At 42.7% G+C, this 26782-nt stretch overlaps 1 protein-coding gene across 1 annotated transcript in view; it reads left to right on the top strand.

The window, feature by feature from the left end:
• Window positions 1–26782, top strand: part of PARVG (parvin gamma) — a 103434-nt gene that overhangs the window by 10797 nt on the left and 65855 nt on the right. Inside the window, exons 4-5 of the mRNA XM_040439160.1 lie at window positions 2324–2426; window positions 4464–4604. Of these exons, the coding sequence (XP_040295094.1) occupies window positions 2324–2426; window positions 4464–4604 (244 nt within the window). The remainder of the gene's footprint in view (window positions 1–2323; window positions 2427–4463; window positions 4605–26782) is intronic.

The following is a 26782-nucleotide window of genomic DNA, read 5'->3' as shown; positions in this document are numbered from 1 at the left end:
CATAAGGCACCTCCCAGAGTGTCAGAAAGGGGGTAGTGTGTTACCTGTGGACAGAGGCCTGGAGGCTCTGTCTGGGTGGTCTCAGCTGGGCAAGGCTGAGGAACCACAAGGCTGGGAGATAGCCTGGAGTTGGGGGACGCAGCGACGCCTGGGAGGGTCGCAGGGCCATAGTCAGGCAGACTACTGAGCCCCAATCCCCCACAAGAAATACTGAACTGGAGACAGTGGGCGTACTGTGCTCTGTACAGCCAGGAGGCTGTGGGACATTGGCTGACAAAGCCGCATGTGTTCACAGGGTGTGAACTGGGACCTAGGTGAGTCAGGATATTATATGTTTAGTTAGAGCCCAGCCGGGCAGGTGTTTATTTGGTACCATTTATGTTTGGATTGCTGAGGCGCCAAATAAAGTGATGTTTGGACCAGAAACTTGGTGTCTGGCGACGATATTTGTGTGAATCACCCCCGGAGAAGAGCTAACCCCCCACAAAATATATATATATATATATATATATATATATTTATATTTTTTATGTTGTTTGTTAATAAAAACGGCTGCTGTGGCCTATTCATTCCAGCTTGGTGTCCAAGTTTTAATTAAGGTTAAGGGGGATGAGGCGCTGGGTGGGGATAGATCGGTGGAATGGGGGATTGTTTCAGGGGCAGGTGAGTATTAGATGAGGTCGGACGTCAGGTAGCCAATACGTCATGTATTTGTCATATGGAATCCATGAAAGAAAAAATGGTCTCATGTTCCAATGCATACCACATGGAGGCACCATATGGCGGCACACAGTGTGCCTTCAGGTTCATAATATGAATCCATAGGAACTCTGCATATCCAATCAGATGCCGCTCAATGCCTTTGATTTGCAACTTTTGCACAGAACACCGTTATCTGAAATAATTTTTTACGAGACTGAGAAGTCTGTAGCCATGTGCTAATTTCCAACTCATTATCCAGACTTCTGAGGTTTAATCAGTATATCATGAGGTGTTGAGATGATGGAGATTCTAAGGAATGAAATGTATATGTATGTGGAATATTGTTAAAAGGGGATTGACCTTTCATATTCTTACAATAGCAGAGAATGAAAATGCAATATCCTCAATGTGACCTTCTGTCATAGACACGGATATGTTCTGCTCAGATTGTGTTCCCTCTGCTGCCTGAGGCGAAAACTGAAAGGGCGCCCCAACCCCCAATGTCAATTTCTTAACCTAACCCCTTCCCTTCAGCCCTAGTGTTAAAGACCTACTTGGAAAACATTACATACAGTTCTACAAAACATACAGGGTAATACAGCGCCATACTGTGCCCACTGTGCTTCCCAATACTATACTGCCGAAACATATAATGACCTTCTGCTGCCCCCATCTTGCCCCTACCTGGAGCTGCATGAGGTGATCGCCTCACCTCGCCTCATTGGTGGTGCACCCCTGCTCCCTGGACTTCTTTATCTGTTAATTTAGAATGTTCACTTTTGAAGGCTCTGGAATGACAATTGACTTAAATGTAATTACTTGGTTCAAGGGCCTGCATACAAATAAAAATAATTATAGTATATACTATCAAGATCGGATTGATGGGGGTCCAACTTCTGGGACCACCATGACCACTTGAACCAAGGGCTACACCACTCTTTGTAATGCAGTTGTTGCTCCTTAGCCTTTTACTAAACACAGTGAATTTTGGTGTACAGCCCCTGCCTCAAAGCTTCACTGCACATGCGTCGCACAGCAGGAAAGCTTTTCTCTGGGACGTGTGCCGCATGTACACCCAAATTCACTGGGCATGTGCCGGAAGTGAGAACGAACAAAGCCTGTGCAGGATCTCATGAGAATAGAAGATGGTGTTCCCTGGCCTAGAGAACATCAATCAAGTTTAAGGAGGCAAGGGTCAGGCAAACTGCTGGCCTCCTTGACTTCCATCTGCTAATTTACAAGTTACAAAAAGTTACTTTTATTCTCAAGAATTTATACTAGAGCACCATAAGCATATGAGAAAGGTACTATGAGCAGTTTCTGTCACCTAAACCAGCTGACAGTTTCCCCTTAAGGAATTTTTAGTGACATGACCATAGAAGTGTAGAAGTGGACCTGGTGTCTGTCACTTGATAGCAGAATTATACGAAGAATTCAGGAGACTCCAAGACAAACCATTAAAGTACACAACTATTATATAGATTTGTTACAGTGTAAAGTTACTGGCATCTTCCCGTCTTAAAATAGAGATGGGTCTGAAGATCACACTACCCATTGACTTGTCTAGACGTTCCTCTATTTTCTTTATATATGATGCCATCCTTTTTGTTCTGCTCTTCAGTTCCTTATTGACTGGATCAACAATGAGTTAAAGGAGGAACATATTGTTGTGCAAAGCCTGGAAGAGGATCTCTTTGATGGTTTAATTCTTCATCACATTTTACGTAAGATATTTTTATACATTATTACTGTCTGCCAGCAATCAAGTGCTCAAGCTGTTGATATAGATTACATGAAGGACCTGGCTGAGTTTGTGATATCCAGATTGCTTACTATGCAGAATCCTAAGCATGCCCACTATGTATGAAATACGCTCTACGTTCAGCTCTAGTTTACAGGGAAGGCTTCATTTTTATATTATACCCACCAACTTAATCCACAACATAAGTACAGACAGATGGCTCCTGTTCCCAGTAGAGCTCACAGTCTAGTTTCAGAATCTCACTCAAACACTTCTGGGGACAATCTTATAGGAAGCTATTTATCTGATGAGGATGTTTTTAGAGTGTGGGAGGAAACCAGAGAACTTAAAGGGACCCTGACATATTTTTTCCTCATATATTAACAGCCTATATTTAAATATTCTATGTATATAATTTTTTCATGTCACTCCATGTATTCTACTTCCTGTCCTGGCTCTTTAACTTCCTCTTTGTTAGGGCTTTTTGGCATGGTAAATAGCTTTGCTTGACTTTCACAGTCAGACCATTTGCAGCAGCACAGGTGGGAGGATGGGAGTGGTAGTAGATGCCAGATTGTGGTAGTAGTCTTCACAGTGGCTATGGGTTTCCCTGGCACTCCCTGGGCCTGTGCACCTTGATTTCCTCTGGGCACACCCTGGTGTTGAAGGTTCTCCTGCCTGGTGGTGGTTCAGGGTACCCTTAAAGGGGTTTTTGAGCTAATTTTATTGATGACCTATCCTCAGGATAGGTCAGCAATATCAGATCGGCGGGAATCCAGCACCCCCGACGATCAGCTGGTTGAAGAGAAGGACGCGCACTGTGCCAGTGCAGTCTTTACTATCTGTATAGGAATTGTAGCTAATATTTTGTATTTCATTTTCATACATTTTGGCTGCCAAAATTCTTAAAAATATTTTCTATGAATATATATTTTTTTAAATACCCCTTTCTGATGGAACATACAAATACTGTAAAGTTGTTGCTTTGGCGGGGTTCAAACTCAGTATCTTGGAGTTACACTAAACAGTGCTGAACACTAGGCCCCATTCCTCCTTATTACTTTTTAGATGGATTATTTTTATTATTTCAATGCATATAGCACAGGAGATTTATCATAGAAACGCTTTAAAATCTCCTGTGCTGCCAGAGGATGCGCCTAAATCTATGGCGGCTCGGAGTTGCCATAGATATCTGTCTTCATTTGCAACAGGAAAGTGGCACAATTAAAGATAATTGTGTCGGGCCCACTTGCCTATCCCCACCCCTCATTTTGGAAAGTGGCGATGACAGCATAAAAAAACACTTGCAACAAAATTAGTTTCAAGTGCCATTGAAACAGAATATGTGCTACTTTTTTATGCCGGAAAAGTGGTGCAGGGAGATGATAAATCTCCCCATAGTTAATTCTTTTTTTTGTGTTAACAAGACATAAAAAGTGGTTGCCAAAGCTTTACTTTATTACCAGATTAAAGAGGACCTGTCAGTGACAGGCTGTCACCTCTCCTGACATGCCTGTTTTAATAGATACTCGCATTCGTCCAAACCGCCTATAGTATAATCCAGCATTGGCTTTTATGATATCTTTCATGGTCTTGTAAGCCCACTCAGTTGTTTCCATCACTCCAATAGTTCATCTCCTCCCTCTTTGTCAAAGCAGCAGTGATGGACGAGACGTCAGTTCTCATATGGTATATCCTATGGATGAGCCAATATAACTTCAAGGAATATGCTTGTAGTCCACAAACCCAGAACATTTTAATTCCATTGAACATTGCAGTTATCATATGTAAGATATACATCTGAAAGAGCTGAGCGTCAAACCCTTTAGGAGCTGGTTGGTTGTCATATAGCTCAGAAACAGCTGACTATAATTTTTCAACTTTATAGAGGTCAATGCCATGAAGTGGTTGCCTTCTTCACCACTCTTGTCCATGGGCTGTGTCTGCTATTGCATTGCAGCCTCATGAGAATAAAGGTGAGCTCCAATGGGAAACCTGACAATTTCCTTCTCCCTCACAGAGAAAATGGCAAACATCAAAATAGAAGTGGAAGAAATCACATTATCTTCTATCAACCAGAAACGGAAGCTGGGAGTGATACTGGAAGCCGTGTCTTCACATCTGCAACTGGAGGAAAGCCAGCTGAAGTGGGACGTGAACTGTAAGTACCAGTTATTATTATATACAGGGTCTGTGCGTATGCCGATAGATAAAAAATACTACATCTGTCCTTAGTATCTATTTTCAAGCAGTTTTGTCCCAGACAATTAAGATATTGATTTATATTAAAATCAAATAGGAGAAGTTAGCTACTTTCTTCCTCATTACAGTACACTTCTGAGCATTCCTTGTTTTTTTCAAATTTTACTAAATTTGGTTGATGGCTCATATCTGTCTGACACATTCTTGATGGACAGATACATATTTGGTCACAGATGCCAGGAAGGGAGGGAGGGTCCTGGTGACAGAAAAGCTGCCCTGTGACAGTTAATATAGTTGATAATGTGGCGCACGGCGGCGGCCATTATTTTTTTTTGTCTTGACGCCAGTTTCATTGGAGCAACAAGGGACAGAGTCCCCTTAAGTAGATGGTGTTGGAGGTACCCAGGTGTAGGAATACTAGAGTGTTGTAAGGGTAGCCTATAATGTCCTTTTAGATGTGGCTGTGCACATGTCACGGCAGAGCAAATAGGGTGAATAGCTGAGGGATTTGTAGAATTAATTGAATCCAGACCTTGTATATAGTTGATAACAGCTTTACTTGAATAAAATTTCATCAGGGAAACAATCTTCCAACTTTGCCTTGGTTACCAGCAGGCTTTGGCATTAAAACTGGCAGGCAAAAACACTCGGCCCTGCTACATATGTTGCTCTCTGGCTCTGCTGTACTGACAGAATTAAATAGAAACTTTTCCTTTCTCCTGAACTTTACTTTCTGTAGTCTAGTCTGTCTTTATCTTTATCCAGGGAACTTTACTCCTGGCTCGTGAGGCTTGCGGCTTTGGCCTCCATGTCTAGCAGAGCTTAGAGGTGCTCTGCTGGCTTGCACACAGCCTTCCCCTTGCGAGGGGTAAGCTAGACTCACTTTCACTAACTAAAACTCCTCCCTTGAGGGAGCAAACTAGAATGAAAAGAAGGTTCCATTCTAGACAAGGTAGCTCTGCAATTACTGCCGCCATCTCCTGGTGAACCAGGTATATTACACTTGAACATAACATTTACATGGAAAAGACCTGGAAATGAATACATATGATGACATTATATTTACCATAGAAGACAGTGGGTAGGTGTGGAAGGTGGTAATGCACCTCTGGGGCGTTACAATAATAATAGATTCTGCCGGGTTTCGGACTCACAACCTTCTGCATTAGAGGCAAGGCACTTAACCCCTCAGCTATAATAGCTGCATAAATGTAAATAAATGCCTTGCCTCTAATGCAGAAAATAATAATAGATGTCAAACATTTCCAGTTCCTGAAACGGAATGTAGGAACATAAACATCTGAGCTTACTAGAGAGAGACTGCTTACAAGAATTCAGGAACAATTTTCATTTTTGTTTAGGAGAGGTGCCTTAAATCCAGTTTTCCATTAAAGAGATTGTCTGGAACCATAACATTGATGGCCTATCTTTAGTCCATTATGAGCCTGTAGGCAAGAATTGTCTGTTATAAATAACTAGAATAATGGTCGGCTCACAAGCAATCAATACAGTATTTATTACTAACACTAAATACACATCATCACTTAAAATTAATACTTATAAAAATATATGCTTATAAAAATATATTAAGTCACGGTCCCTCATGTAATATAAGTTGCGGAGCTCACGCAACCTATAATTCATATGTTATAAGTCATATGTTGCGATTTTCCATGTCTCACTCCTGATTTAACAGGTGAATAAATGTTCAGTCTTGGATTTACCCCTTTTATCGTCGAGCGTACTTCTAGTATATTTGTACAGAATGTCCTGTGCTAGTGCGCTTCTTATCAAACTTCAGTGCAATTATACACTGCGTGCAGAATTATTAGGCAAATGAGTATTTTGACCACATCATCCTCTTTATGCATGTTGTCTTACTCCAAGCTGTATAGGCTCGAAAGCCTACTACCAATTAAGCATATTAGGTGATGTGCATCTCTGTAATGAGAAGGGGTGTGGTCTAATGACATAAACACCCTATATTAGGTGTGCATAATTATCAGGCAACTTCCTTTCCTTGGGCAAAATGGGTCAAAAGAAGGACTTGACAGGCTCAGAAAAGTCAAAAATAGTGAGATATCTTGCAGAGGGATGCAGCACTCTTAAAATTGCAAAGCTTCTGAAGCGTGATCATCGAACAATCAAGCGTTTCATTCAAAATAGTTAACAGGGTCGCAAGAAGCGTGTGGAAAAACCAAGGCGCAAAATAACTGCCCATGAACTGAGAAAAGTCAAGCGTGCAGCTGCCAAGATGCCACTTGCCACCAGTTTGGCCATATTTCAAAGCTGCAACATCACTGGAGTGCCCAAAAGCACAAGGTGTGCAATACTCAGAGACATGGCCAAGGTAAGAAAGGCTGAAAGACGACCACCACTGAACAAGACACACAAGCTGAAACGTCAAGACTGGGCCAAGAAATATCTCAAGACTGATTTTTCTAAGGTTTTATGGACTGATGAAATGAGAGTGAGTCTTGATGGGCCAGATGGATGGGCCCGTGGCTGGATTGGTAAAGGGCAGAGAGCTCCAGTCCGACTCAGACGCCAGCAAGGTGGAGGTGGAGTACTGGTTTGGGCTGGTATCATCAAAGATGAGCTTGTGGGGCCTTTTCGGGTTAAGGATGGAGTCAAGCTCAACTCCCAGTCCTACTGCCAGTTTCTGGAAGACACCTTCTTCAAGCAGTGGTACAGGAAGAAGTCTGCATCCTTCAAGAAAAACATGATTTTCATGCAGGACAATGCTCCATCACACGCGTCCAAGTACTCCACAGCGTGGCTGGCAAGAAAGGGTATAAAAGAAGAAAATCTAATGACATGGCCTCCTTGTTCACCTGATCTGAACCCCATTGAGAACCTGTGGTCCATCATTAAATGTGAGATTTACAAGGAGGGAAAACAGTACACCTCTCTGAACAGTGTCTGGGAGGCTGTGGTTGCTGCTGCACGCAATGTTGATGGTGAACAGATCAAAACACTGACAGAATCCATGGATGGCAGGCTTTTGAGTGTCCTTGCAAAGAAAGGTGGCTATATTGGTCACTGATTTGTTTTTGTTTTGTTTTTGAATGTCAGAAATGTATATTTGTGAATGTTGAGATGTTATATTGGTTTCACTGGTAAAAATAAATAATTGAAATGGGTATATATTAGTTTTTTGTTAAGTTGCCTAATAATTATGCACAGTAATAGTCACCTGCACACACAGATATCCCCCTAAAATAGCTAAAACTAAAAACAAACTAAAAACTACTTCCAAAAATATTCAGCTTTGATATTAATGAGTTTTTTGGGTTCATTGAGAACATGGTTGTTGTTAAATAATAAAATTAATCCTCAAAAATACAACTTGCCTAATAATTCTGCACTCCCTGTATATATGGTAATGCACCCAAACCCCTACATATGGGCTTATATATGGTGTCCTGCACTGTTGCGCTTGTTAGCGGGACTTCGGTATGGCTGCGTGTAAACCAGTGTACATACAACCCTATAAATGGGCTCAGTCTTCTTACTGTACGTTTTCACAGAATGTTATCCGCTGCTGCGCCTCTTACCATTCTCCGGTGTGGCTCCGAAGATTCTGTTATGTGTTCGCTGTACACTAGCAGCCTCCCGAATCTCCAGGCAGTCTTCGCATTCATGCCGGCACTCTATGCATGCGTATCAGAGGTAACCAGACGCAAAGTTGTAACTTTTGTATCGCTCTGAATATAGGAGTAGTAGTAAAAAAGTGTAAAAAAAAAATAAAACCCTCAAAAATGTGCAGATGCTACTGAGCACACACTACAGATCGTGCGTGCGTGTAAAAACTGTTTTAGAAAAATTCACTACAGGGATCGGTACGGAGGGTGGTTTAGGGATTTGGAACAGCTGCAAATGAAAAAAATAATCTGTGCAGCTATTCCAGATGTTCTTTTCTTCTTCTTACAGCAAAAAAGGGTTAAATCGCAGTGGTGGTGCACCAGAAGTCCCAGCAAGCCAACAGCAGCACAGAAAGACACAGAACCTCTCTGCACGCAGTCACCAGCTAGAATGGCTGCATGCAGGGAAGTTCTGCCTCTTCCTGTGCAGCTATAGCGCTGCCTTTGGCTGGAGCATTGTTCCAGCCAATAACAGCTCTGGCAGGGGACCCCAAACACTGGTGTGGTGTCCCCTGCCTGACCTAGGAGGAGACAGATGACACCCCCCGCCCCCCCTGCAGCTCCGTATCGCAGCCAGATGCGCGATGCGCATTCCTATGGAATCCGGCCAATAGCAGCGATCGGGGCTGCAGGGGGGCGTAAATACCTCCTGCAGCCCTTAGCTAACATGGCTGCCTGCTTGGCAGAGCAGCCATCGCACCCGGTTCCCGAGCGATTATGCCCAGGGGTCGGTGGTTCGTCGCACCGTAATAGTACGGCGCTGGGCAGTAAGTCACGTCAGAAATAAACCGAGATCAGGAGATAAAGTCCTGTATATGGCTTGGGTTTTATAACCTACTAGCAGAAGGACCTGGCTTCGCACCGGTATATTTAATCTATTTCATTTAATGTTTGTGTGTTTCGTTAAAAGATATTGACAGTATCCCCCATAACAGACCTCTACAGTACCCCACCCCTTTAACAGTGAACTACACAGTCCCACACCCCTTAACACTGACCCCCCTCCCCACAGTGCCCCACCATTTTAAAATGGGACCTCCACAGCAGCCCATCCCCTTAACTTTGACCTTCACAGCAGTCCGCCCCTTTAACAGTGAGTTTCACAGCACCCCACTCCCTTGACAGTGACCTCCTCATGGGCCCGCCCCCTTAACAGTAAACTCCACATTACCCTGCTGCCTTAACAGTGACCTCACAGTACTCTGGTGCCTTAACAGCGACCTCCACAGAAGTTGCCCCTTTAATAGTGGCCCCTGCCCCCTTAAAAGTGGCCTCCACAGTGTCCGCCTCTTTAATAGTGACCTCCACAGCGCCCTGCCTCTTTAATGCCAGGGCTACACAACGACATGTGTCGCGCGGCATTTTGTCTCAACAATTTTTATAATGATAGGCTATGGTGTCGCACTGCGACATGTGACATGCTGCGACTGCAACACGACAGTTGCAAAAAAATCCATCCAAGATGGTGTAGCTGGCCAGCTAAGACCTGGCCTAGGTTGATGATATGGCTTACATGTTCATATGGCTAGACTTGCCAATAATTTAATAAAGTTCCTATGTTTATATATTAGAGACAGAAAGAGAGTTATGTACAGTGACTTAACCCCTTCAACCCTGGGCCTGTTTTCACCTTCCTGCCCAGGCCATTTTTTGCAAATCTGACATGTTCCTTTATGTGATAATACCTTTAAAACGCTTTTAATCATACAGGCCATTCTGAGATTGTTTTCTCATCACATATCGTACTTCATGACAGTGGTAAAAATGAGTAAAAAAAAATAAAAAAAATTTATTCATAAAAAAATACCCAAAATTTGGAAAAATTAGCAAATTTCCAAATTTCAATTTCCGTACTTTTATAATAGATAGTAATACCTCCAAAAATAGTAATTACTCTACATTCCCCAAATCTCTACTTCATGTTTGGATCATTTTGAAAAGGACATTTTATTTTTTGGGGACGTTAGAAGGTTTAGAAGTTTAGAAGCAAATCTTGAAATTTTTAGGAAAAATTACAAAACCCACTTCTTAAGAGGTCTGAAGTCAGTTTGTGAGGCTTACATAATAGAAACCACCCAAAAATGACCCCACTTTAGAAACTACACCCCTCAAGGTATCCAAAACTGATTTTACAAACTTTGTTAACCCTTTAGGTGTTCCACAAGAATTTATGGAAAATGGAGATGAAATTTCTGAATTTTACTTTTTGGGCAGATTTTACATTTTAATCAATTTTTTCCAGTAGAAAAGCAAGGGTTAACAGCCAAATAAAACTCTATATTTATTGCCCTGAATCTGCGGTTTACAGAAACACCCCACATGTGATCGTAAACTGCTGTACGGGCACACGGCAGCGCGCAGTAGGAAAGGAACGCCATATGGTTTTTGGAAGGCAGATTTAGTTTTTAGGTGCCATGTCCCATTTGAAGCCCCCCTGATGCACCCCTACAGTAGAAATTCAAAAAAGTGACCATATTTTGGAAACTACGGGATAAGGTGCCATTTTTATTGGTACTATTTTGGGGTACATATGATTTTTAATTGCTCTATATTATGTTTCTCCATTTTCTGAACGCCCTAGTATTTATTTTTTTCAGCCGATCGTCATGTGCAGGGGCTCGTTTTTTGCAGGAAGAGTTGACGTTTTTATTGGTACCAATTCCGGGTACATATGATTTTTTGATCATTCATTATTACACTTTATGGGGCAAGCTGACAAAAAATTGGTTGTTTTGGCGCAGTGTTTATTTATTTTTACAGCGTTTACCTGAGGGATTAGATCATGTGACTTTTTTATAGAGCAGATAGTTACGGACGTGGCAATGCCTAATATGTCTACTTTTTCTTATTTATTTAAGTTTTACACAATAATAGCATTTTTGAAACCGAAATAATGATATTTTAGTGTATCCATAGTCTGAGAGCCATAGCTTTTTTATTTTTTGACCGATTCTCTTAGGTAGGATCTCATTTTTTTCGGGGTGAGGTGACGGTCTGATTGGTACTATTTTGCGGGGCATACGCCTTTTTGATCACTTGCTGTTGCAATTTTTGTGATGTAATGTGTCAAAAAAGGCATTTTTTTTACACAGTTTTTTTTTTTTTGCGGTGTTCACCTGAGGGGTTTGGTCATGTGATATTTTTATAGAGCTGGTTGTTACGGACGTGGCGATAATATGTATTTTTTTTAATGTATTTCACTTTAGCACAATAATAGCAGTTTTGAAACAAAAAAAAATTATGTTTTAGTGTCTCCATGTTCTGAGAGCTATATTTTTTTTTGGTGATTGTCTTAGGTAGGGGCTCATTTTTTGCGGGATGAGCTGACAGATTTATTGATACCATTTTGTGGGACATACGCCTTTTTGATCGCTTGGTGTTGCACTTTTTGTGATGTTAGGTGACAAAAATAGCTTTTTTTACACCGTTTATATTTTATTTTTTTATGGTGTTTATTGGACAGGGTTGGATCATGTGATAGATTTATAGAGCCGGTCATTATCGATGCGGCGATACCTAATATGTGTGTTTTTTTTTTCAGTTTTTTATTATAAAATAAGGGGGAAGGGGCGTTTTTTTTTCTTTTTTACTTTATTAATTTTACACTTTTTTTTAACTTTTTTTCTTTACTTTATTTCTGATGTTTACTTTTTGGGGTCTGATACCCTCTGCAATACATTACAATACATCTGTATTGTAATGCATTGCCTGTTAGTGTATGACAATGAGTCATACACTAACTGGTTGCCTAGGAGATCCAGCCTGAGGCTGGATCTCCTCGGCACCCGTAGAAGGCAGTTCCCGATGCCGTGCAAGGCATTGGGCAGCCTCTGCACGGCATCGGGCTGCCTTGTCACGCATCGGGTCCCTGCCACAGCAGCGCAGGGACTCTATGCGATCACTCACCCGACACAAACCCCTTCTATGTCGCGCTCAGCGTGGACACCGGCATCGAAGGGGTTGATCCGCTGGCATCGGCTTTTACAGCGATGCCGGCGGATACAGCAGGGGCCTGGCTACCAGGGACTGCCGGGCCCCTGCAGTGATCGCGTGCGCACCGCTCCGGTGCCCGCGCGATCACCATGACGTACTATTACGTCAAATTGCGGGAACGCAGTGGTTCCCATGACGTAGTAGTATGTCATAGGTTGGCAAGTGGTTAATGTTCTGGATGTCATATAACAGTTATATATTGTGTTCACAGAAGCAGAAGGATAATATACCTTTAAGATTCAGTAAGGGAATGTAAGGTAAGCTTAATAACACAGCAGAATTAACAACAGAAAGCATAGAGTTAAACTGTTGTTACTGCCCAGAAGTCTTGACCAATCACAGCCACCCTTACACTGAGTATGTGTGGGAAATCCCCTAGCAGAATCTTCTGGAGTTAGTGTAGACCACAGAAGAGGAGCTAAAAAGTCACTTCTAGTCAGAGCTGTGTTTTATCGCAACAAGAGGCCAAATAGGTATTTACAAAGGTTATATGATGTTCATATTGTTAATACTGTGATCAAAACTGTATACTGAGACCAGTTGTATATGTTTTCTTACAGTTCCACCAAACTGCGCAAATCAAACCAAACCAAACTGCGTAAATCATATTGATAACCAAACCAAACTGCGCTCAGAGCGATTATAAAGTGCTTAAATAACTTAAAGTGAAAGTACAGATACTGAAAAGAGAAATATATCCACCATTTATGTTGAATGACAAGATTGAATAGTTAAACCAGCATTTTGTACATACCGCCATATTGTGATACTTTATGCAACACGTGTTTTGTACATGGACTATCTGTTGCAGAGGTGGCAGTGTTATACATGGAAGAAAAGTTGAAGTTAATAAAAAAGTTATTTTAAGCCTTTGGTGTGCTCTTTAAGCCTACCGTTTCCATAGAATGGCGCTAGAAGAATTAGCTCAACTGTCGCAGAGTAACAGTCTGGTTGAAATAAAAGATAATTTGAGATATCAAATTCTTTTAATGCCACAGCTCAAAAGGCACTTCATAGTGCTGCAGCCGTCACAGATGGATTTGTCTGCGACTGTCGCGTTGCAGTCACACCATGTCACATGTCGCAGTGCAATACCATAGAGTCTAGACTATCATAAAAAAAATTGTAGTGCGACGTCAATGTCGATCGACACATGTAGCAATGTAGTTGTGCCCTATGTGTCAAGTGACTTATTGTCATTGTGTAGCCCTAGACTAAAGCTGACCTACAGCAGTGAAGAAAAATGGCTGGGTTGTTATGGAAACCTGGAGTGAAACTGTGTTTATGTGGAGACTAAGGGTCTGTGAGCTTTTATTGGCTGATGAGGGACATGTGACGCGTGTATGGAAGTTGGGATATGAAGAGAAAGACTTGCAGGCTTGTATTGGCTAATGCAGGTAATTTTTTTGGAATATCTCAGGTATGTCCTAGAGAGTTGAGACTCCCACAAGATTTCTTTCCAGGTAGCAAGGGATATGTATACCAGGTGTCGTTGAACTCGATAGTTGCATTTTTGAGTGATCGTGGAACATACACACATACAGGTGAAACTCGAAAAATTTGAATATCGTGCAAAGTTAATTTATTTCAGTAATGCAACTTAAAGGGTTTCTATCACTTCGTTTCACATAATTAGCTGTCAGACACTAGCGATCCGCTAGTGTCTGCTCTACCAAACCACCCTAATATAATAGGTTTTGGGGCAGCCGTTTTGCTAAAAAAAAAACTTATATCCATATGCTAATGAGCCTCTAGGTGCTATGGGGGCGTCATTAGCACCTAGAGGCTCGGTCTACCTTCACAAACTGCCGCCGCCCAGCGCGTCCCTCCAGCCCGCCCATCTCCTTTCGGAATGCGATCCTCCCTGTGAACGTATGTATTCGGCGCATGCGCAGTGAATTTCTGACCGCTTCCCTGCTCAGACATCTCCACTGCGCCTGCGCCGATGACATCATAGTGCTCCGAGGAACAGGCGCAGTGGAGATGTCTGAGCAGGGAAGCGGTCAGACATTCACTGCGCATGCGCGGAATACATACGCTCACAGGGAGGATCGTATTCCGGAGGAGATGGGCGGGCTGGAGGGACGCGCTGGGCGGCGGCAGTTTGTGAAGATAGACCGAGCCTCTAGGTGCTAATGACGCCCCCATAGCACCTAGAGGCTCATTAGCATATCGATATAAGTTCTTTTTTTTGCAAAACGGCTGCCCCAAAACCTATTATATTAGGATGGTTTGGTAGAGCAGACACTAGCGGATCGCTAGTGTCTGACAGCTAATTATGTGAAACGAAGTGATAGAAACCCTTTAAAGGGCTTCTGTCACTCCACTAAACTCATTTTTTTTTGTCTCCTTAAAATCCTTATGCTGCGATTTCTCAATATATAGGGCTATTACTCAGTTTGGTTCAGTAGTTAGTTATATAAAAAAACTGACTTTTATAATATGCAAATTACCTCTCTAGCAGCAGGTAGGGCGGCTACTTGCTGGTAGCAGCCGCATCCTCCATTCATAATGACGCCCCCTCCTCATGTTGATTGACAGGACCAGCCAATGCGCTCGTCCTCTGACTGGCCCTGTCTGCGTTTTAAATCTTGCGCCGGTCTTAAGTTGGCGCAGGCGCACTGAGTGGAGGACTCTCGCTCGGCCGCTCCATCCTCAGTGCGCCTGCGCCGGGTGTACATGTGACCGGCGCGAGATTTAAAACGCAGACAGGGCCAGTCAGAGGACGAGCGCATTGGCTGGTCCTGTCAATCAACATGAGGAGGGGGCGTCATTATGAATGGAGGATGCGGCTGCTAGCAGCAGGTAGCCGCCCTACCTGCTGCTAGAGAGGTAATTTGCATATTATTGTGGCAAACCCAGCCACTGTATATTGTCATTCCAGTATGTACGATGTTATTGCATATGTGTATGCCACTTTAAAGAACCAAGCATATATATGTTTTGTGTAATATGGTTCAGGTGGGCTGTAACGTTCCTATGCTGGCTGCATGAAAACCGCCAGCATTCATGCAATTGTATGTTGTTATGTGAGGGGACCCAGATAGCTAATGTTATTGTATTTGTGTATTCTGAGCGGCATTCACCTAATGATATGCCCTCAGACTTGAGCTATCTGGGATATGTTAATGTCTGTGTTTGCTGGGAGGGTGTGACATTGTGTGTTTTGGTGGGGATTCCTGTCTTGTTGTCTCTCTGTGTGTATTGGCGATGTCCTTTGTCCTGAGAGATAATTGAATTACTTCTCGGTTTTCTCCAGGACAGAGGATATTTGTGTATTCGTCTGTCTGTGATGATTGCATCAACCCAGTGTGAGGTAATTCTATCACGGACAGAGGGGAGGATTTTGTGGGGATATGTTGTAATATATTGATTGGTTGTATTTCAAACCCCTGTGGGCAGTACTATGTTTTTGGTTTGTGAATAAAAGAGGCTGTACGTGAAGTACAGTCAGTTCCTGTTTTACACTCAAAATAGAGCCTCGTCTCATGTGTATGGGGATTGCTATACGCTGTATACTCCCCTGGCTATAACTCCTAGCTCTTGTAAGAGCTTGCTCCTGGTTCCTGTCTCTGGATTTAGGAGAGGTTCACCCACTGGAGCCTTCTCATAGGTCCAGGGTGGGTAGGAGACAGCGAGACCTCCACCAAGCTTCGGCGGTTCGTGGGGTCTGCAGTGCTGACGGGGTCAAGTGGAGTGCTTGGAGTCCTCTGGAAGCACTAGGAGCATCTATTGACGGAGGTACCCGGTCGGGGTGCTAGGCGTTCCGTTACAGTTCTTGGGAGGGAAGGATTGTATGCTGTACCGGCCTATTTGGATCATTGCCTGCTTTTCCTGTCTACCAGCGGAGACCTTGTGGATCGTGCTACCCCTCCGCTACAATTATAAAAGTCCGTTTTTTTATATAACTACTGAACCAAACTGAGTAATAGCCCTATATATTGAGAAATCGCAGCATAAGGATTTTAAGGAGACAAAAGAAAAAAAAGAGTTTAGTGGAGTGACAGAAGCCCTTTAAAAGGTGAAACTAATATATGAGATAGACTCATTACATGTAAAGCGAGATGTTTTAAGCCTTTATTTGGTATAATTTGGATGATTATGGTTTATAGCTTATGAAAACCCCAAAGTCACAATTTTGAGGTACCCTTTGCTCAGGCGATATGGATTAATTAGCTGACTAGAGTGTGACACTTTGAGCCTAGAATATTGAACCTTTTCACAATATTCTGATTTTAAGTTGCATTACTGAAATAAATGAACTTTTGCACAATATTTTAATTTTTCGAGTTTCACCTGTATATATGTCCTTCTTTATATATATATACAGTTGCAAGAAAAAGTATGTGAACCCTTTGGAATGATATGGATTTCTGCACAAATTGGTCATAAAATGTGATCTGATCTTCATCTAAGTCACAACAATAATCAATCACAGTCTGCTTAAACTAATAACACACAAAGAATTAAATGTTACCATGTTTTTATTGAACACACCATTTAAACATTCACAGGGCAGGTGGAAAAAGTATGTGAACCCCTAGACTAATGACATCTCCAAGAGCTAATTGGAGTGAGGATTCAGCCAACTGGAGTCCAATCAATGAGATGAGATTGGAGGTGTTGGTTACAGCTGCCCTGCCCCCACACCAGTTCTGGGTTTGCTTTTCACAAGAAGCACTGCCTGATGTGAATGATGCTTCACACAAAAGAGCTCTCAGAAGACCTACGATTAAGAATTGTTGATTTGCATAAAGCTGGAAAGTGTTATAAAAGTATCTCCAAAAGCCTTGCTGTTCATCAGTCCACGGTAAGACAAATTGTCTATAAATGGAGAAAGTTCAGCACTGCTGCTACTCTCCCTAGGAGTGGCCATCCTGTAAAGATGACTGCAAGGACACAGCGCAGACTGCTCAATGAGGTGAAGAAGAATCCTAGAGTGTCCGCTAAAGACTTACAAAAGTCTCTGGCATATGCTAACATCCCTGTTAGCGAATCTACGATACGTAAAACACTAAGCAAGAATGGATTTCATGGGAGGATACCACAGAGGAAGCCACAGCTGTCCAAAAAAAAACATTGCTGCACGTTTACAGTTTGCACAAGAGCACCTGGATGTTTCACAGCAGTACTGGCAAAATATTCTGTGGACAGATGAAACCAAAGTTGAGTTGTTTGGAAGAAACATACAACACTATGTGTGGAGAAAAAGAGCCACAGCACACCAACATCAAAACCTTATCCCAACTGTCAAGTATGGTGGTGGGGGCATCATGGTTTGGGGCTGCTTTGCTGCGTCAGGGCCTGGACGGATTGCTATCATCGAAGGAAAAATGAATTCCCAAGTTTATCAGGACATTTTGCAGGAGAACTTAAGGCCATCTGTCCACCAGCTGAAGCTCAACAGAAGATGGGTGTTGCAACAGGACAATGACCCAAAGCATAGAAGTAAATCAACAACAGAATGGCTTAAACAGAAGAAAATACGCCTTCTGGAGTGGCCCAGTCAGAGTCCTGACCTCAACCCGATTGAGATGCTGTGGCATGACCTTAAGAAAGCGATTCACACCAGACATCCCAAGAATATTGCTAAACTGAAACAGTTCTGTAAAGAGGAATGGTCAAGACTTACTCCTGACAGTTGTGTACGTCTGATCTGCAACTACAGGAAACGTTTGCTTGAAGTTATTGCTGCCAAAGGAGGTTCAACCAATTATTAAATCCAAGGGTTCACATACTTTTTCCACCTGCACTGTGAGTGTTTACATGGTGTGTTCAATAAAAACATGGTAACATTTAATTCTTTGTATGTGATTAGTTTAAGCAGACTGCAATTGTCTATTGTTGTGACTTAGATGAAGATCAGATCACATTTTATGACCAATTTGTGCAGAAATCCATATCATTCCAAAGGGTTCACATACTTTTTCTTGCAACTGTGTATATATATATATATATATAGACATAGGCAGATACTTAAAGCATACATAACCTTTCAACAGACTGCATTTAATCAAATATGTACATGAGGAAAAACATTATTTCTGGGCAGGCCACTATATGATTTGTATCAGCGATTTTTATTAGCATTTTTCTTCTCTGCATGTCAGATTTTCCAGTTTGCAGCCAGATCTGGTTGGTAAAGATTGGCTCCTATCCACTGCACACAGAAAGTACAGGAGAATTTTCTACATAACTGTAAGGATGTGAATAAAACACTTGGGCTGAGATATTAACTTTCTGCAGCAATCTTTTTGTTGATGTGTGTCTCTTCTGTTTCACTCAGCTCTTGCTCACTCCTCAGCCCTCCTCTCTGCATAGAATTGTATGGGTTGATGTAATCTGATCCCTCAGTGAGCTGGTCCATTTTGGATGGCTTCAAAACAATTTTCCAAAAGAAAATCAACTGATTGCAGAAAAATGAAGTCAGGGTTTATTCCTTCTGCATCTGTGCCTTGTAATTCATGCAAATTCTATTAACAGTGCCTGGAAAGCCTTGCAGAAAAAAAGAAGGAAATCCAGTATTGTATAATAGTAATGAGTCTTACAATAATACAGAAAAACTAGACATTATTCTCTGATAAGATATATTATGAAGTTTCTTATAGTCACTTTTACTTGATTTATGCATAGTTGTGTGAAAAGCTAGTGACTGTTTAAGTAAATGACCTGCTGACTCCCACCTGTGCCCTTACACCCTGGCTATAGACAATCACAAGACCTCATAGAAACACCCACTGTGACACATGTTTGTGCTAGTTCCTTTTTCCACTTGGGAGTGGTATGCAGACCCCTATCTTGTGTTTACAGCTTTTGTTTGACTATTACTTCAATTTACAGAATGCACAGCAGCTATCTGTGGTAGTCAATGGAGAGCTGCTGTGGGATGACCTGTAAGGCAGTACCCAACTTGTGTTAGGATTTGTACGATTTTGCTGCAGCATGGACGGAGTTAGGCTTTTTGGATATCCTCCAACTAGCTGAATGAAGCAGTACAGTAGTCTCTCAAGTTACAATATTAATTGGTGCCGGGGCGACCATTGTATGTTCAAACCATTGTAACTTGAGTCCATAACTCTATGGAAAACTAATAATTGGTTCCAAAGCCTCAAATGTCATCCCAAGATAAGAATACATACAGATTTAAGAAAACAGATACACCGATAACTAAGACAGATAAACCAGAACCTTACATATAGCCATCAGGAATAGATGCTTGAAGCTGTAAACCACTTTTTATGATTAGGACAGGAGATTCTTCATGGTCCTGTATAGCACTCAATGTACCAGAAAAACAAAATGGAGCCATGTTCACCTAACATCCAAAAGAAAAGCAGCCCATGCTGGCACAGACAGAAGGCAGTGCAGAACATGTAGTACTGCACTGTGCTGTAAAGAGGAGCTACTAGACAACCAATACAGGTGTTTTACCAGATTAATGGTCAGGTTGATTGGTATGTTGAGTCTAGTTTCAGTTTTCAATGGCCCAGGAAAGACCATTGTACTGTATGTTGAAAATATTGTATCCTGAGGACATTGTATCTTGAGAGACAACTGTAATGATATTATGTAGCCACTGTTACCACTACTTCCTCTCTGTACCACCTCTAAGGGTACTTTCACACTAGCGTTGTTAGAATCTGGTAGGCAGTTATGGCAACGGAACTGCCTCCCGAATCCGGCAAGCCATGTACAAACATCCCTATCATCCGGAATAACGGATCCGGTATTTAATTTTTTCAAAGATCAAAAGCCCCAGTGCAAGCACAAACCGGAATACCGGATCCGGCGATGCAGCAATTTCCGGAAGGCTTGGTACCGGATCTGGCATTAATACATCTCTATGGAAATTAATGCCGCATCCGGTAAGTGCGGTATTGTTCCGGAATTTTGTCCGGTCAAATACCGTACAAGGGACTGAACGGAAGACATCCTGGTGCATACTGAACAGATTGCTTTCCATTCAGAATGCATTAGGACAAAACTGCTGCTTTTTTTTCGGTATTGAGACCCCTTACCGGTTTTCAATACAGGAAAATAATAACGCTAGTGTGAAAGTACCCTAAGGTGGCCAATTTTCCATCTTCCTTGTGTGTAGCACAGTAGAATGAGATGCACCTGGCCGTACTTTTTCCCCAGCTGTGATATTATATAGTGTACTCGAAATAGGAAAGTCCAGGAAAACTGCGGAACAGGTTCAAAGCTCACATTTTAGTAGCACACAGATTCAGTGGTTTCTCTTCAGACAAGCAGAAGTACATAATCATAGTGGTTTTCATGTCTGAAATGCAGAGGCACAAAGCTTGAACAGTTCGAATGAAGTGTAGAGGTTTCTACTACCCACATGCTAGGGCTGATTTTTACCTAGGTATCCCCCTTTCTCTCCTTGGGGAACATACATGTAGGCGCACTGTCTCTGCCCTCACTCTGAGGTTCCAGCTTCTATATCATGACTGTATGGCCAGAAACCCATATTAAAGAGGAAATATACACTCATATACACAACATTGAAATTGCAACATGAAGGAGCTGTAACATTATGCAAATAGAGGAAGTAGCAGTTTTTTTTAGCCACATGAAACCTCAAAAATCAGACCGTCATGTGGGATAATTGTGCTATGCCTCCTCTTTGTCGACGTACCACTTATCGCCAATTGTTGCTAACTGAGAGGCACAAAATCCTTGAACTGATAGACCTTCGTTTATCACTCTGGCAGATGACTAAATTCCTAGGCCAAGATGTCAGCACTGTTCAAAGTTGTGTGTCCCAATGGTTGGAAGAACAACAATGAACCAGAATGACAGCAAGAGGTGAACCTCTGCAATGATGGATCATCTAATTAGAAGAATAGCACATAGTTATCCATTCTAAACTGCAGGTGAAATTGGATGTCACATCCTAAGCCTAGGGTGGCACGACATTGGGCTACCAGCTAGACATCCAGCTACAGGTGTCCCACCTCACACCATCGCTGTCAAAAGCTATCTTGGTGCACAGCAAGATGGCAATGGAAGCTGGAATGGAGGTCTGTTCTCTTGTCCTGCTTTTGTCTCAGATGCAATGATAGTCAGAGATTGGCCTGGAGACCACATGGGCAATGCCATGAAGAGGCCTTCACAAGAGAATGTCAAACCCATCTTACTCCCAGGATGGTGTGGGGTGGTATAAGGTACCATAACAGGACCTCATCTTCATTTCAGATACAAAAACAGCTTTGCGTGACATTGGTTTGGCTGTGGAACCAGTGGTATGGCCATTTCTCCAAAGTTTGTACAAGAACCTGTTTTCCAATATCACAACTCTGGGCTACATATTGCTTGTGCTACTGTGAACAGCTTGTGTGGCCTAAATGTACTACAATATATACTGCAGCATCTCTGGGCTTGTCTCCCATCGAGCACATCTATGATTGGTCAGCAAATGCAAAGGGGGCTACCAGCAGCTGACCTTGTTGGATTTGTGTGCCTAAATGCATTCAGACAGAACATTCCTCAGGCAGCCATTAATAACTTCATTGATAGCATGCCAAAGTCTGTAAGTGCATGTATTTCTTTTAATACTTGATACTGAATAAAACTAGATGTTTTAAATATTTTGTTTCCATTTTTTTTAGCATTTGCATATCATTATCTTGCCTATCCATCTTGTGATATTCCTAATTCCATGACTTTTCCTTCTTGGTGTTGTAATTTCAGTTTGTACACTGGACATAAATCCTAGGGAAGAGAGTACTGGCAGCCCTGGGAGGGAATCACTTCAACACACACAGTGAAATATTTATAAAATATTATTAATATAAACATATACAATATAAACGGTCAATTATAACATCATGCAACTTGCCGCATCACTATAGACTACAACCACAGGGAATTTGGTGCAAGGCACAGGACGTGACACAACAATGACCACTTCCTCTGTGTATCAAGAAACTACCATTTGCCACCACCACTAGGGGAGCTCACCACAGATATATTTATAAAGCTCCTCTGAAAATATATTGTATATTATGAGGTTAATGAGGGCCAGATTTTGGACCCTAAAATAAAATTGTAGACATTAAGCTCTTAAGTACGACAGCTGTGCATGTATGGCAGAATTCTGGGGTTTAAACATGGTACCTGCTCAGAAGCTGAGTGGGCACCATAGCCACTGGGTTTCTGCTGTTTTAAACAGCAGATACCCAGATGCAATGTCCATGATTGGTGGTATTGGACTTTCATCTGAGGAGTGAACCCCCTAGAGCATTGTGCTCCAGAAACCCGAGCGGCTCCCTCGAGCCATGATCATGGAAACTGTTCAGTTGCTCTGCCAGCCTTGGGCCTTTTGAAGGATTGAAGCCTGCCACAGTTATGTTCTTCTGAACATAGCAAATCTCCCACAGACTGCAGAAGTGATTAGATGATCCATGTTCAAATCCCTTAAGGTTTTCAAAAATATAAAAAAATTAAAATCATTCCTGTTTCCCCATATTAAAAATAAGTAAACGGGGAGGAGTGGCTGGACGCCGATGAGGAAGGTCGTGTAGACTCTGTGCTCCGTGCCTCCCTGACTCCATTATGCTAAATCAGCACTTAGCCCTCCACATTATGGGGAAGAAGAGAGTGAGTAAAGCCTCTAAACCTGGGTCTGAGACTCCGGGGACCCCATACGCCCACACATTGGGCGCCTTCTTGCAACGGGGCGCTGACCATGAGGGATCCAAGATGGCACTGCTGCAACAGCTCAGAGAAGAAGACGAAGAGGTACCTCCTCCCTCTCCCTCTTGCATATTGGCTAACAGCCTGCTGGCCCAGAATACAAGGCCGTGCCACCAGCCCTCTCCATCAGGGCCCATGCACTCTCCCCTCAGCTCCTTGCCGGCTGACCCACCTACCGCCTCACCACATGAAGCTGCAGAGGCGCGCCGTCACTTGGAGGCAGAGGAAATAGATGGCGGTGCAGAACAGCCGCCCGCCCTGAGGCCTGTCAGCCCACGCACCAGCCGGCTACTGGAGGACGCTCTCTCTGGGGAGCTTATGCAGCCATCACCCCACTACTCTCACCTTGCTGCTGAGGGACTTTTGCCATCTCAGTAAAGGACTATCTGCCATATGAGGGGGCTGCCCATATCCAGCCACCCCTGGCCACACTCCCATCCCAGGACAGCTCCCACCTTCACCATATCGACCAGGAAATTGCCTCCTTTGCCACATAGGTCTGGGAAGTCCACCACATCCCCAGACTGGCTCCCCCACCCTGCTCCTGGATTCCCATTATCACAGGGCCTGGGTGTCCCTCGAGCCCTGCGCTCTTGCTCCCCTTCAGACCACTGGTAATCTTCCTCCTCGGACTCTAATAGTCCCAGCTCTCATAATGCACCTCCTCATAATTGGTGGTCTCAAATCCAACAATTGCCCACGATGCAAGACTTCAGAGCTCTCATCTTAGAAGTAAAAGACACCTTTAAGGAGAAAATTGCTGCGGTCAGACAAGATGTACAAAATGTGGGCCACCGCCTTCACCAACTGGAGGAAGACCACATCGCCTCTAGAACGGTGATTCATTCCCTTCAAGCTCAAACATCCACCCATATCTTTCAACTTCGCAATCTACAAAACCACGTTGAAGATTTAGATAACAGAGGCCATCACCGTAACATACGGGTCCGAGGAGTACCAGAAACACAAAGGGAAGAAGATGTCCTTGTCACTCTTACCTCAATTTTCAGCACTATCTTGAACTATCCCTTAGCTCAACCTATCTTGATGGATCGTGCTCATAGAGCCCTTCAACAGAAGTCCCTAGAAGGGGCCCCAAAAGACATCATGTGCTACGTGAATGACTTCCGTTTGAAAGAGGATATTATCGCTAAAGCACGCTCAGCTCCATGTATGGACTACCAGGGGCCCCAGATATTCCTATACCAGGACTTATCTTGGATCACTCTTCAAAAGAGGAGAGCGCTGAAACCCCTGCTGGATCTCCTCCATAAAAAAGAGATACTTTACAGATGGGGCTTCCTCTTTAGTCTGTCAGTCCGCAAGAAACCAGAGGATATTTCGGACTTTTGCTCCCGCCTGGCTATAACTTCTCCATCTCTGCCTGATTGGGAGCTGCCCATCCAACTACCTCCAATTTCGCTGACCTGGCACAACGTGGGTCCCCGTAAGAGACGCCTGCGACCACCTATGGTGGAACGCTGATGAGAGACCTGACTCTTTGTAAGCAGTCGGCCTTTCAATTGTCCAAGTTTAAGGCAGTTTTACCCACTTCCCTTTACTCCTTCTCTAACTCTTCCCTCCCTGAGAGGCCATGTTAATTAATGAGGGGTAGTCAGGTTATTTTCCCTTTTGCTCTGTGGAGTCCTGGGAGGAATGACTTAGACTTGTTGACCTGCTCATATGACTTCCGCTACTCTTCCCCACAGGAGTACTCTCTCCTCTACTCAGCCACTTTTGAGTATAATCTTTCTTACCTGATTTGTGCTGGGGGAATCCACAGACTTAAAGGGCTTATCCCAGTTATGGAGAAAAAAAAACGTATAAAACTCATCAGGACATACATATACATTAGTTAAGCTTGATTTCTTAAGAGAAACCCCATACTTACACCTTTGCATGGTTCTGTTATTATTGCTTTGTTTACATGCTGCAGCAAAGCTGTGGGGGCGTGTAACAACAATGTCTGAGCTCTCCCTCATGAATATTTGTGGGCGTGAATAATCTGACCTTCCCCGCCCCCTGCACTGCACAACCTAACCTAGCATACAAACACTGTCACATGATCATCTCCTAGTTCATAAAGGCAGAAGATCTTCCTGTCACATTGTTATGACAGCTATATACATAAATATGATAATTTGGGGCAGGGTGATGAGCCCAGTCCTCCACACCATAGAGCAAAGTGTGCAGATACTGCATAGGTTTGGAAAATGTAATAAAAAGTTCGCGAAAGAAAAAAAAAAAGAAAACCTCCCTGAAATGAGAAGTGCACCTCCCTGAAATGAGTTTTTGCAGGTTGGGATGTCTGTATATACACTCACCTAAAGAATTATTAGGAACACCATACTAATACGGCGTTGGACCCCCTTTTGCCTTCAGAACTGCCTTAATTCTACGTGGCATTGATTCAACAAGGTGCTGATAGCATTCTTTAGAAATGTTGGCCCATATTGATAGGATAGCATCTTGCAGTTGATGGAGATTTGAGGGATGCACATCCAGGGCACGAAGCTCCCGTTCCACCACATCCCAAAGATGCTCTATTGGGTTGAGATCTGGTGACTGTGGGGGCCATTTTAGTACAGTGAACTCATTGTCATGTTCATGTCCAATTTGAAATGATTCGAGCTTTGTGACATGGTGCATTATCCTTCTGGAAGTAGCCATCAGAGGATGGATACATATTCTCATTCTGTTTATGCCAAATTCGGACTCTGCATGACATTTGAATGTCTCAACAGAAATCGAGACTCATCAGACCAGGTAACATTTTTCCAGTCTTCAACAGTCCAATTTTGGTGAGCTCGTGCAAATTGTAGCCTCTTTTTCCTATTTGTAGTGGAGATGAGTGGTACCCGGTGGGGTCTTCTGCTGTTGTAGCCTATTCACCTCAAGGTTGTGCATGTTGTGGCTTCACAAATGCTTTGCTGCATACCTCAGTTGTAACGAGTGGTTATTTCAGTCAACGTTGCTCTTCTATCAGCTTGAATCAGTCGGCCCATTCTCCTCTGACCTCTAGCATCCACAAGGCATTTTTGCCCACAGGACTGCCGCATACTGGATGTTTTTCCCTTTTCACACCATTCTTTGTAAACCCTAGAAATGGTTGTCCGTGAAAATCCCAGTAACTGAGCAGATTGTGAAATACTCAGACCATGCCACGCTCAAATTGCTTAAATCACCTTTCTTTCCCATTCTGACATTCAGTTTGGAGTTCTGGAGATTGTCTTGACCAGGACCACCCCCCTAAATGCATTGAAGCAACTGCTATGTGATTGGTTGACTAGATAATTGCATCCATGAGAAATAGAACAGGTGTTCCTAATAATTCTTTAGGTGAGTGTATATCTAAGCTATATGACAGCTATATGTATCTAAGCTATATGATGGCTATATCCATCTAAGCTATATGACAGCTATATGTATCTAAGTTATATGACAGCTATATCTATCTAAGCCATATGACAGCTATATGTATCTAAACTATATGACAGATATATGTATCTAAGCTATATGACAGATATATGTATCTGTCATATAGCTTAGATACATATAGCTGTCATATAGCTTAGATACATATAGCTGTCATATAGCTTAGATACATATAGCTGTCATATAGCTTATGTTGAAAAAAGACGGCAGCACTCCAAATTGTGATGAAAAAAAGTGGATGGTTTATTAACCCATCTGATAGCAATGTTTCAGCTCTGTCAATGGAGCCTTTGTCTAGCTGAATAACATGTGCACAGTGTCATGCATAAATAGTGCAAGCAATTTACATAATGAACATCCATAA

Source organism: Bufo bufo, chromosome 1 (assembly GCF_905171765.1).
Source record: "Bufo bufo chromosome 1, aBufBuf1.1, whole genome shotgun sequence".
Taxonomy (NCBI): domain Eukaryota; kingdom Metazoa; phylum Chordata; class Amphibia; order Anura; family Bufonidae; genus Bufo; species Bufo bufo.
This window is presented reverse-complemented; position numbering and strand designations above follow the sequence as displayed.